Source organism: Trichechus manatus, unplaced genomic scaffold (assembly GCF_000243295.1).
Source record: "Trichechus manatus latirostris isolate Lorelei unplaced genomic scaffold, TriManLat1.0 scaffold00144, whole genome shotgun sequence".
Taxonomy (NCBI): Eukaryota; Metazoa; Chordata; class Mammalia; order Sirenia; family Trichechidae; genus Trichechus; species Trichechus manatus.
In genome coordinates, this window is record NW_004444080.1 from 1,428,981 (window position 1) to 1,442,479 (window position 13,499).

Consider the following 13,499-nt stretch of genomic DNA (forward strand, 5'->3'; position numbering starts at 1 on the left):
GGCTAGCATTAATCCAAAAAACACAAAATAATAAATGTTGGAGAGGTTGTGGAGAGACTGGAACACTTATACACTGTTGGTGGGAATGTAAAAAGTACAACCACTTTGGTAATCGATTTGGCGCTTCCTTAAAAAGCTAGAAATAGAAGTACCGTATGATCCAGCAATCCCACTCCTTGGAATATATCCTAGAGAAATAAGAGCCATCACACAAATAGTATATGCACACCCATGTTCATTGCAGCACTGTTCACAACAGCAAAAAGATGGAAACAACCTAGGGCCCATCAATGGATGAATGGATAAACAAATTATGGTATATTCATACAATGGAATACTATGCAATGGTAAAGAACAACAATGAATCCGCGAAACATCTTATAACATGGATCAATCTGGAAGGCATTATGCTGAGTGAAATTAGTCAGTCACTAAAGGACAAATATTGTATGAGACCACTATTATAAGAACTCAGAAAAGGTTTAAACACAGAAGAAAACATTCTTTGATGGTTACGAGGGTGGGGAGGGAGGGAGAAGGGAGACAAGAATTATCTTAGGTAAAGGGAAGGACAACACACAATACAGGGGAAGTCAGCACAGCTGGACTAAACTAAAAGCTACGAAGTTTCCTGAACACAACCGAACACTTCTAGGGACAGTGTAACAGGCGGGTGGAGGGTGGGGGTGGGGGTGGGTCCTGAGGACGATGGTTTCAGGGGACATCTACGTCAATTGGCATAACAAAGTTTATTAAGAAAACGTTCTACATCCCACTTTGATGAGTGGTGTCTGGGGTCTTAAAAGCTAGTGAGCGGCCATCTAAAATGCATCAGTTGGTCCCAACCCACCTGGAGCAAAGGAGAATAAAAAACACCGAAGACACAAGGAAAATATCAACCCAAGAGACAAAAGGGCCACATAAACCAGAGACTCCATCAGCCTAAGACCAGAAAAACTAGATGATGCCTGGCTACCACCAATGACTGCCCTAACAGGGAATACAACATAGAGTCCCTGACAGAGCAGGAGAAAAGAAGGGTGCAGAACTCAAATTCTAGTAAAAAGACCAGACTTAATAGTCTGACTGAGACTGGAGGGACCCCAGGAAGACATGGACTCAAGACTCTCTGTTAGCCCAAAACTAAAACCATTCCTGAAGCCAACTCTTCAGACAGATTAGGGTGGACTATAAAACATAAAATGATACTTATGAAGAGTGTGTTTCTTAGCTTAAGTAGATACATGAGTCTAAATAGGCAGCTCCTGTCCAGAAGCGAGATGTGAAGGCAGAAAGGGACAGAAGCTGGTTGAATGGACACGGAAATCTGGGGTGGAAAGGGGAAGTGTGCTGTCACAGAATGGGGAGTGCAACTAGGGTCACATAGCAGTGTGTGTATAAAGTTTCGTATGAGAAACTAACTTGAACTGTAAACTTTCATTTTAAGCAAAATTTTTAAAAAAAACCACCATGGCTTAGGTCTGGTGCACCTGAGTCTTCAAGGTAACATCTTTGCTTTTCAACAATTTAAAGAGGTCTTTTGCAGCAGATTTGCCCAATGCAATGCATCTTTTGATTTCTTGACTGCTGCTTCCATGAGTGCTTATTGTGGATCCGAGTAAAATGAAATCTTTGACAACTTCAATCTTTTCTCTATTTATCATGATGTTGCTTATTGGTCCAGTTGTGAGGATTTTTATTTTATGCTGAGGTGTAATCCATACTGAAGGCTATAGTCTTTGATCTTCATCAGTAAGTGCTTCAAGTCCTCTTCACTTTCAGCAAGCAAGGTTGTGTCATCTGAATAACACAAGCTGTTAATGAGTGTTCCTCAAATCCTGATGCCCCATTCTTAATACAGTCCAGCTTCTGGGATTGTTTGCTCAGTATACAGATTGAATAAATATGTTGAGAGGATATAACCCCAACGCACACCTTTCCTCACTTTAAACCATGCAGTTATCCCCGTGTTCTGTTGGAATGACTGCCTCTTGATCTATGTACAGGTTCCTCATGAGCACAATTAAGTGTTCTGGAATTCTCATTCTTCACAATGTTATCCATAACTTGTTATGATCCACACAGTCAAATGCCTTTGCATAGTCATTAAAAAACACAGGTAAACATCTTTCCGGTATTCTCTGCTTTCAGCTAGGATCCATCTGACATCAGCAATGATATCCGTGGTTCTAAGTCCTCTTCTGAATTCGGCTTGAATTTCCGGCAGTTCCTTGTCAATATACTGCTGCAGCTGGTTTTGAATGATCTTCAGCAAAATTTTACTTGTGTATATTAATGATATTGTTCAATAATTTCCACATTCGTTTGGATCACTTTTCTTGAGAATAGGCATAAATATGGATCTCTTCCAGTTGGTTGGCCAGGTAGCTGTCTTCCAAATTTCTTGGCACAGATGAGTGAGCACTTCCAGAGCTGCATCTGTTTGTTGAAACATCTCGATTTTTATTCCATCAATTCCTGGAGCCTTGTTCTTCACCAATGCCTTCGGTGCAGCTTGGACCTCTTCCTAGGGCTACTTATTTATATTGTTAGGGTTATACCAAGAATTAAGAGATAATGTATATAGCATGTTTAGTATATGGCCTGGTACATGGTAGCTGCTTCATAAAATGACCATTAATGTGAGCTAGACTGTGAGCGGCTCATGGTTGAGTGACATGTCTTATTCCATTTTATACTAGTTCCAAGGTCTAGCACTAGAAATGATTCCCAGGAGCCTCAATACAAGTTTGTTGAATAAATGAAAATAAATACATTTCAGTGTTTGATATGCAAGATAAATACCAACTCCCATTTAGTTTAAATCAGTGCTTTGCTAAAGTGGTCCTTTCAGAATTAAAGAAGGCTTTGCCTAACTTCATGTAATAATCTCTACCCAGCTCAAGAAGGTAAGTAAACAAAAATATGACCCAAAAACTTCAATTTATAAATTCCTATGAAATAAGAGAACAGTGTTAGCACATTTTTCTAACTAATGATATGGTGAGAAGTAATATTGTATTCAAACTCACAGTTAACATGTTGCATATTTGCAAAACAAAATTTAAATGTTCTACTTAAGCTTTGTTTGAAATGAATGAAATCTCACCTTTAAAAAGAAGGGCATAAAGGAGAGTTTAATTCCACGAGCAAAAGCAATGGGTTTTAATTCTTCACGAAACTTAATCAGCTCAGTAAGGTCAACCTCATCACAATACCCAAAGTGAGGAATCTTCAGGGCTGCAGTCATGGTTTTGACCATTGCTTTCTGAAAGCCTGGAAAACATTCAATCCTTTGTTTTTAAATTTTTAACAAAATCCTTTTTTACTAAAATAGGAGATTCTCTAATGTTGTTTAGGGGCTCCTGGGTGGCACAAAGGGTTAAGCGCTGGACTATTAACCAAAAGGTTAGTGGTTGGAATCCACCCAGACATGCTTTGGGAAAAAAAACACCTGCTTCCACAAGGTGACAGCCTTGACAATTCTGTGGAGCTCACTTCTACTCTGCAACACATGGGTCACCATGAGTCACACTCAACGGAAGGGCAACTAGTTTGGGTTTTTTTTGGTTCTCATGTTTACTTTCTCAACTAAACTCTTCCTCCTGGACCTACCATCTTCGTTACATTACATAACTTGAAAGCCACTCATTTCAGAAGCACTGCCATCCTATGGCAACCATGATAAGTAACTCCTTTAAATGGTGTGGTGTACAAAAATTTCCAAGGATACAAGCCATGTATTTACTGAATGGCTTTCTTGGAAATCCACTCTCCTGGAAGGTAATCATCCTAAGAGTTTATAAATAACAAATCAGAACTAGTTATTTAGAAAGCTAACTAAAAATAATGTTTAAAATATCCTGTGTGAGCTTGCAAACAGAACAATTATCCACGTACAAGTTTATATTCCAAGCAACCTGCAGTAGTATTACTCCTCAGAAATTAACAGCATAAATTGAAGCTTTCCTTGAAGAGCTGCTATTTCACTTTTTTTTTTTTTTTAATAGTTATATGCTGAATCTGAATTCTCCCTCAGTAAGAACTGAAAACACTATATTATATACATGGATCTCTTGAACTAGCTTCCCCCAAAATAAACATATTATTGCTTTACATTACTGTTAGTATTATTACTACCTTTTAGGGGTTCTGTTCTGTCTTTGCCTGTGAATACTGGAGGTTTTGATATTGGTATAGGAATAGTCCTGTCTTTTGGTTTTGGTGGAGGCAGCATGATTTCAGCTTTTGGTGAAGGAGGTAATATAGCTCCTGTCTGCTTTGCCAAATAGTTGAGAATGTCTTCTTTGAGTATTCTGCCATCTTTTCCTGAGCCAACAACTTCACTCAACTTAATCTAAAAAAAGATACATTCCAATGTTAGAAATAAAACTATTTAAAAATAAATACGTCATTAAAGTTTCAAAATGGAATTTAATCAATTGAAGTTAAAATCTATCTCTGCTTAAAAAATTGGTACAAAGAAATAATACAGCTATAAGCTACAGCTACCCTTTATAAGTAATCGTTTATCACTTTTGTACACACTGTCCCCTTACCCATGTGGTAACTTTATAGTATCTATGTTATATACAAACCCTCTTCAAAAAACTAAACCCACTGCCGTCAAGTCGACTCTGACTCATAGCGACCCTATAGGACAGAGTAGAACTGCTCCATAGGGTTTCCAAGGAGCAGCTGGTAGATTTGAACTGCTGACCGTTTGGTTAGCAGCCAAACGCTTAACCACTACACCCAGCAGAACGCTTAACCACTATGCCACCAGGGCTCCACATTACATATAAGCCATAGCTATTTATAAAAACTTACATTTTTAAACAGTCAGCTATTTTTAAATCTCTTGCAAAATTCTTACTTGATATTTTCTATTCTTGGAGACTATATAATAAGAGAGACAAGAGTTTAAAAAAACAAGTTAAACACTATAATAAAAATCAATGTTTCTGACCTTGGCTACCAGTTAAACCTATAATAGTTAATCGATATACAAAAGTTCTCTCAAATGACTTTTTTTCAGATGGCTATTAGGAAAGATTAATACAAAACCTCAAAACCAATCTTACTGAGGCATATTTGGAACATGAGTTTCTCATCTCAAGCAGTTCTATTACTACTTTCTATATAACAAACAATAAAACAAAAACAAAACAAACCCGTTGCCATAGAGTCGATTCCGACTCATAGCGCCCCTATAGGGTAGAGTAGAACTGCCCCCATAGGGTTTCCAAGGAGCAGCTGGTGGATTTGAACTGCAGAAATTTTGGTTAGCAGCCATGGCTCACCACAGCTCTTAACTACTATGCCACCAGGGCTCCATATTAAACAACAGGTGATATAATTCATTCTAAACTAACCACTCATGATATTTTTTTGAAAAATATGTAATCTTGGTTTATTCAATCACTTTCTATGTTTGGTTACAGAGGTAAAATATTCTTACTAAAATTTATTTCTAACTAAATAAAAATAAACACATAAGCTTGGATGATATCCTGACATATTGTGTGCATTAATTAATTTCTTAGAGTTAAGAAATTGGTGTTATTAGTGCTTTTCAAAGGATGACTTCAGAATAAAGAACTTTATCATATCAAACACTGAGTTTATAATTTAAATGAACTCTAAGAATTTAAACAAATCATTTTTAGGTAATTACAAATAACTGTAATTGCCACTGTCTTTTAATTTTAAACTGAATTCATAAACTAAGCTGCAAGAAAAGAAAAAATAAAAAGTGATGTATGGTAATAAAATCTACTACTTCACTTCTAGCAATTATACAAACCTCTAGTTATTACAGACATCTTCAGGAAGTGGTAGAAAAAAGCCAAATCAAATATTTCTACAGGTAGCATTTTATATAATTAAAAATAATAATAATGATAAATGTTTTATAGCTTTCAAACCAATATATGAAATAATTATTTCATCCAATGCCCTTAACAACTTAATGTTCCATATTATTATTCTTATTTTCTATTATGCTAAATGATCTTCACATCTGAACACATTTAATGGCTACATAAATTTTCATAATGGTTTATAACAATCTACCTAAGCACTTCCCTGATTTTGAACATTAATACTCCTTCTAATTTCTGGCTCTATAAAACACAGGAAAGAATGTATCCGAGGTTATTTCCTTTGGATTGTTCCCCAGTGGTAGGATAACTGGCTGAGGGATATGAACATTTCAATGGCTATTATTACATATTTCCAAAATGTAATCTTTTGATTATTTTCTGCTGTAACTTAACTTCCCCAAAACAGACAAAAAAATACATACATTATGGGGCACAGCAGAAAAAACTCAGGCTTTGGAGCCAGACAAACATGGTTCAAATCCCCAGTTCAGCTACTTACTTGATTTTAGGCAAGTTATCAACCTCCCTGCCCTTTTTCATCTGTAAAATGGGCATAATACAAACCACTCTGCAGTGTTACTGCAAGGATTAGAGATAACACATGTACAGTATCTAGCATAAAAGTACTCAAATAATGGAGATCATGATTGTTGAGGCAGTATATCATGATTAAGAGCACCAGTTTTGGAATGACATAGACCCTCTTTAGAATCCTGACTCCACCACTTATTAGCTGTGTGAACTTGGATCCCTTACTTAACCTCCTTAAGTCTCAGTTTCCTCATCAACCAAAGGCTAACAGTAACTCCTTATCTCACAGGCTGTAGTGAAGATTAAATGAGATAATAAATGAGATAACATGTAAATATTTACACAAGAGCCAGGAAGCCAACTCACCGGGGAGGCTGTGCACCTCACCCCCATCAGCCAATGACTAACTGGGAGAGGCATACAAAAGAACAGCAACCTTGCCTCAAGGCAGTACATTCTGTGGCTCCCCATTCCCATTCCCCTTCGATCAGATAAAATCCTTAAAACCACATGCTTGCCCTGCCCTGCCCTCTCCTCTTCCCTTCCCTAGCCTACTTCCCTCACTCCCTTAGTAAGTTTTCACTTCCTCAATAAATCAATCACCTGTATCCAAATTCCTGTCTCAAGCTCTGCTTCTAGAGCACCTCAGACACTAGTATATACCAGTGCTCAATAAATGGTAGCTCTTACTACTATTAGGCTGTAAGATAGAATAATAAAACCACACTGCTCGATTATTTTAAGTAATAAAGTCACAATTTCTTTTTATTTCTCATGAATAGTTCTACGCAATTATCACTTTTCAGTAACGGATATTTTCAGGTTTCCTTTAGTCACAACTTGAGCCATTTCATCATGGGATAACTGGCTAATTTTTCAGAGACACAAATGCATACTTCAGATGCCATCCCACACTTAAAATATTAAGGAAATTTACATTGTTTTCCATCGCTAGGCGGCGAACTGCAGGAGTTGCCAGTGTTTTTTGGCCTTTTATCTCTTGGTGTGTGTGTTCATCATGGGACACAGCAGGAGTTTCAACAATGTCTTCTTCTGAAACTGGTAACAAGGTAAAACTTTAGTTGACAGCATTAAAAGAAATAATAATAATAACTTTAAAAAGCTTAGTGACATAAATCTAACTACATTCAACTTAAAGTTTATAGTCAAAATGCAAAAATACTAGGTGGGCTACTTCAGAATGGGAAAACACACAATTATCCTAATGGCAGCGTTTGTAGGGTTGAAGGGGTGGTACTGTAACCAACAGGCTAGAAATGAGGGCCACTGTACCCTGGTGGCACAAGGGTTCAGCGTTTAGCTGCTAACCAAAAGGTCGGCAGTTCGAATCCACCAGCCACTCTTTGGAAACCCTATGGGGCAGTTCTCCTCTGTCCTATAGGGTCACTAGGAGTCAGAATCCACTCTACAGCAACGGGTTTGGTTTCGGTACTATAGCAGTTGATGTTAATGACTATTATTTCCTGGTACTGATACCTGGCACTGGTTGATGATTATTATTACCTGATGTTTTCTGTTCATTTGTATTAAAATCATGTCGCAGGTACAAGTTAAAAAGAGAGTTTCTTCCATATATTTTAAAACATGTTGCATATTAAACATTTTCCTAATATACTTCTCTTGTTTACATCTATAAACAGCACAAAATAAGAATCAAATGTGAGGCAAATGATATGAAAGATTCATGTAAAATCTGTGGCAATCTTAAACACTTTCCAAAGATGGTACAGCACCTAAAATTTTTCTCTGCTTTGAATGCTATTTAAGGAATGCGATGGAAGATTTCATTTTTGTGCCTAATACTAATTTGGTTGTTCTATTCTCAAACTCTAGAGAATCTACATATAACAGGCCATTAGCATGTATTTTTATAAGCAAAAAGAAATTGTTTTTGAGAATATTTGTCAAAGTCTGCTGTCAGGAAGTCAATGCTGTATAGCAGAATCTCTGTGAGAACTGGTAAAACAGAGAGCCCTCCCACAAAAAAAAAAAGAAACCCACTGCCATCGAGTCTATCTCAACTCATAGTGACCCTAAAGAACAGAGCAGAACTGCCACAGTGGGTTTCCAAGGCTGTAAATCTTTATGGAGGCAGACTGCTACATCTTTCTCCCTCAGGCTGGTGGGTTTGAACTGCAGTTAGCAGCCAAGAGCTTTAGGACTGTGCCAACGGGCTCCCTAAATTAGAGACAACTTCTGAAAATCAACCAGCAACTGAGTTGGTTTTGGCATTCAATACTAAGAAAATAAAATTTTCCTCTCTGGAACTATGGAAGTACAGTTCATTCGTTCCTCCTCATTAGGCAATGAATTAGCCCAGTAGAGCTCTCAAAATTCCCCTAAGAGTGAGGAAGGGATTAAAAAAAGAAAGGAAAACAAACTTGTATTAAGTAACTGTTATGCGTCAAACACTATGCTACGTGTGCCATGTCTTAATTTAATCTTCATTCCAATTGTGTAAATATGTATTATCCCCATTTTACAGACAAGGAAAGTGAGGCTTGGAAGATAAAGGGATTGGCTCAAGGTCATATATTTAAACAAACCGGAGTGCTGGCATTCAAACCTAGGGCTACCTCAGTCCTGTGTTCTTTCCACTAGTTCATAGCCCTAGTAAATTTTCTTTTTGGTCAAGTTAGTTAGAATATAACTCATAGTTCAAAATTCAATTCTGTCAGACTTTGAGAATTTCTCTGTATTCTCTGTATCTGTTAAAGTTATTGGATATGAATATACTATTTTATAGAGTAAGACTAGTAAGAAACATTAGCATTAGGAAATAAGATTCAAAGGAAAATCAAAGGAATTAATTTTAGGAACTTCAAATGCCAATAAGAATAATGCATATTTGCTAAAATAAGAGAAATGTACAAATATCCAAATAAATACCAAAATTATTATATATTTCCAAAAGACCAAGTAATTTACTGAAACATATTTTTTTTTTTGTACTATCTTTTAGAATTGGGTATTTGTGAGAACTCATTCAACATTACGTATGACCTACAACAATCACAGGGGCCCTCGTGGTGCAATGGTTAAAGCATTTGTCTGCTAACCAGAAGGTCGGCAGTTCGAATCCACTAGCCGCTCCTTGGAAACCCTATGGGGCAGCTCTATCTGTCCCACAGGGTCACTATGAGTTGGAATCGACTCAACCGCAACAGGTATAATAATGACATACCGTATTTTTATGTAAACAATGTATGCCTTCTACATTTGTTTGCCAACTGCTCATCCCCATAAGGTATTTTCCTAAGCGCAATATGCATATCTTTTTTACAGCAACATGTAAAAAAAAATGGGCACAGCTGTGCTTATGATGAAAGTACTTCGCAGGGGGAGAGAGCAGTTGGCAAACAAACATAAATAAGACTCATGTTACTTGCATAAAAACATGGTCGTCTTAGAAAGAAAGCTCTCTTAACCAAGTAATAAAATACCATCTTACTACATAGCACTTTAAATACTTTCCAAAGTGTTTTCAAGTACATTTTCTCATTTGATTATCACAATAATGTTATGAATACACAGGACAGATTTCTCAATTTTACCAATGTAGAAACAGATGGAGTTAACACTGAACTCAAATTTCATGATTCTCGCAAATGATGTGATTTTCACAGTTCTAGCACTACACTCTAATACACAGGGTGTTATTCCTTGATGACTGATTTTCAGTAGTGGATTTAGAGTACAGTTTAAAAAGCGTTAATTAAATTTTAAGAAACAGTAAAAGAACTCTGCTAAGTACTTTTTCTGATGAAGCCTATTGATTTAGCATTGTTGTAATTCCTCACATGAAGCAAATTTACCACATTATTTCAGACTGAGTGAATAAAAATAATAAAACTGCAAAACTGTAGTATTATTAAGTATTGAAAAAACTATTTTTAAGAACTACATTAAGTGGTCCAATTAGTTAATTCGGGGAAACTCTCTTGGGGAAAATGTTTTGAAATACCAATGCGTTCAAGGGTGTTTGAAAACAGTCTGCTTTCTTAAAAAGCTTTTAATTTTCCTCCTGCAAAACTGCTTACGAAGCCCTTTCTTCATAGACGGCAGAAATGTAAACTCTAGTCCTTGTCCAAATGATCATAAATTGAAAATTAATGACAACCAAACTAAGAGATTTCGTTGCATTTTTTTTTTCACTTCAAGTTATTGATACAGCTAATTCAATCAACTGGCTGTACAAAATTAATAGCCATGGCTGCCATTTACTGAGCCCAGGCATTATACTATGTAATTTATGTTACTGAGTATAACTTAATTAAAGGACAATAGTACATTGTTGGAGCAACTCTGTGTCAAAGAGTTTTAACTCTAAAACACTTTGTATTAATCCTGATAAACAAGTTAATATTATAAGCTCTATGGGACACCTAAATTGTGTTGTTATAGAAGAATTTTGTTAGTATATATGTACAGTCCCCATGTTCTAGATGCAGAACAGAGCTGATAGCAATCCTTTCTGAATTCAATTTTCAGTTTAACAAGATAGTTTGGAGCATGGGGTTTAGAATTAAATAGAGGTGGGGTCAAATCCTAGCTCCACCACTTACTAGGTATGTGACCATAAACCAAAAAACCGAACTCCTTGCTGATGAGTCAATTCTGACTCATAGCGACCCGACAGGACAGAAGAGTAGAACTGCCCCATAGGGTTTCCAATGCTGTAATCTTTACCAGAGCAGACTGCCACATCTTTTCCCGTGGAGTAGCTGGTGAGTTTGAACCACCGACCTCATAACATTAGTACAGAGAAAGTACTCAATACATGAAAGAAGTTGATGATAAAGGGTAAGTGCAATATAATGCATTATTAGTTTATAAAGTATTCTACTACAGCTTATGTCCCTCTCTCTCTTCCCTTAATACTTCCCACAGTGGCAAGAATCCTCAGTTAGGTACAGTAACTCCCCACTTATCTGATGGTCAAACATCCTGGCAACTTAACCTTGCACATAGCTTCGGGCCCAGAATACCTAAAATGCCTGCCGCAGAGCCTTGGCATTAAAACTATGTACTTGCTCCATAGGAAAGGCATGTAGACTCTCACTGCAATCTTACTTTCTCTTTCTAGCATATACTTCTTAAGAGACTTGGTTATCTGTCTTCCCAGAATGTTAGGAAGGAGGGTGATGGGCTGGCACAATGACAACGCTAAGAACAAGCAGAAAAACTAAAAATCAGACTCAGAATTGTGTTGCATACAGTATAATACCTTCATATTTTTGCATAATCAAAAAAAGCTTTAGGTTACACTCAACATCCTCAGTTTGATAAGAGTAAAACATACAAAGATTTTTTAATAAAATAAAAATAAGACACACTTCCAGGCAACGTGGCGCTATAGTCAGAAGCACCACGCCATCCTTCCACAGGAAAGATCAGAAAAACTAAGTCAAACACAGTCACACATCAATCCTGAAACCCTACGCATCAAATGAAGAGAGAAAGAACTCAGCCAAGCACCGAATGGAATAAGAAACTGACAGAGAACGAGGAGAGATACATGCAGAGGTCCTCTATCAGCTGCCACAGCATGGATCCACCATTCTGAACACCTACCGGAGATCAACGAACAGGGGGTATGAGAAAGCAGCTTCACGGAGCTTCCAGCAGGAGACAAAACAACCAGTAACCATCGATATAGGCTTTCCCACCCCCGACCCTTCTTCACCCCCACTTAGCCTCCTCTGCTTCCTGCAGCCATGGTCTCTTGGCCGGAAAGCACCCCAGTGTCACTTGGATTCCACCAGCCCACACTGGCCAGCTCCGAGTGCCTTTCATTGGCTTCTTTTAAGCTTCTTTAGATTACTTCCTTACCTCTCACCACCTCCCCCTCCTTTCTCTCAAATACCTGGCTCCATGCGCCATCTTTGCTTCTTCCTGAAAGGCTGCAACAAAACACCGCTTGACTGTGAAACTGCTTCCGGGCCGTGCTGCCATGCTGGTAGGACCCCGGGGCTTTTTTGTTTGTTTGTTTGCTCTGATTTATTCTGTTTTGATTTGTTGGTTTGTTTTCTTTTTCTTTTCTTGGCTTGGGAGCCCCTTCTAGCCGGGCAGTACCACACAGCTTGGCAGCTACCCCCTTACTCTGCGTAGACGTACAAGGACTTCCCTGGGGGCAATTTTTTTTCTTGTTTTATTTTCTTTCTTTTTTTTTTTTTTGTTTCTTTGTTTTCTTTTCTTCTCTCTCTTATTCTCTTTTTGTCTTTCTTCATTTCCAGTTTCTTGATTTATTTTTTTTCTTTTACACTTTTTTTCATTTTTGTTTTTCCTCATTTCTCAGTCTCTCATCTCTCCACTCCAATAGCAACCTCCCTTAGCACTCTTTTTTGTTTGTGTGTATGTTTTTGGCTCCTGTTCCTCTCTCCTCTCTCTCATCTTTCCCATACCCATCTTAGCTCTACACATCACAATCTACCCCCTCCTTCCTGCCTACCTGCACTGTGCGCTGAACATCACACTCCCAAGCAGCACAGGCATGGCCTACTGGAACCTGCCCTGCACTAATTACTGGTCTGCACTGTCAGCCCTGGTACATGCCACAAACAACCCATCCCAGCAACTCCCCTTCAGCTGGACCTGCCCTGCTATACCATACCTGAGTGACTGACCCTGCCCATTGGAAAAGGAGGTGAAAAGTATCGTGCCCACAGATAAGCAAATAACAGAGAATGCACAGCGTGCCTGCTCAGACATAATCAAATAAAACAAAAAAGCAGGATGAAACAAACACATCTACAATCAATAAACAAGGAAAACAACCACTGAATGCCCCTAAGACAGCAGACAATATCAAAACATTTACAAAAACAGGACAGGATGGTTCCAGTAGGTGTTCAAAATAAAACAACCAGATGACTTTCCAGTAGAAGAAAAGGCACTAGACCTAACTGATAGGGAATTCAAATCTCTAATATTCAGAATTATCCAAGAGTTGAAGCAAAAATCAGGCAAAAATGAGGGAAAAATGGACAGATTCATGGAAAATACAGACAAAAAAATGGAAGAGTTCAAGAAAATAATACAGGAACAAAATGCCAAAATAAA

The 13,499-nt window shown here is 37.7% G+C and overlaps 1 protein-coding gene across 1 annotated transcript in view; it reads right to left on the minus strand.

Annotated features, from left to right (window-relative positions):
• Positions 1-13,499, minus strand: part of DBT (dihydrolipoamide branched chain transacylase E2) — a 51,591-nt gene that overhangs the window by 16,393 nt on the left and 21,699 nt on the right. The window contains exons 5-7 of the mRNA XM_004385718.2: positions 7,354-7,475; positions 4,141-4,357; positions 3,110-3,276 (exon numbers count right to left, since the gene is read on the minus strand). Coding sequence (XP_004385775.1) covers positions 3,110-3,276; positions 4,141-4,357; positions 7,354-7,475 — 506 coding nt within the window. The remainder of the gene's footprint in view (positions 1-3,109; positions 3,277-4,140; positions 4,358-7,353; positions 7,476-13,499) is intronic.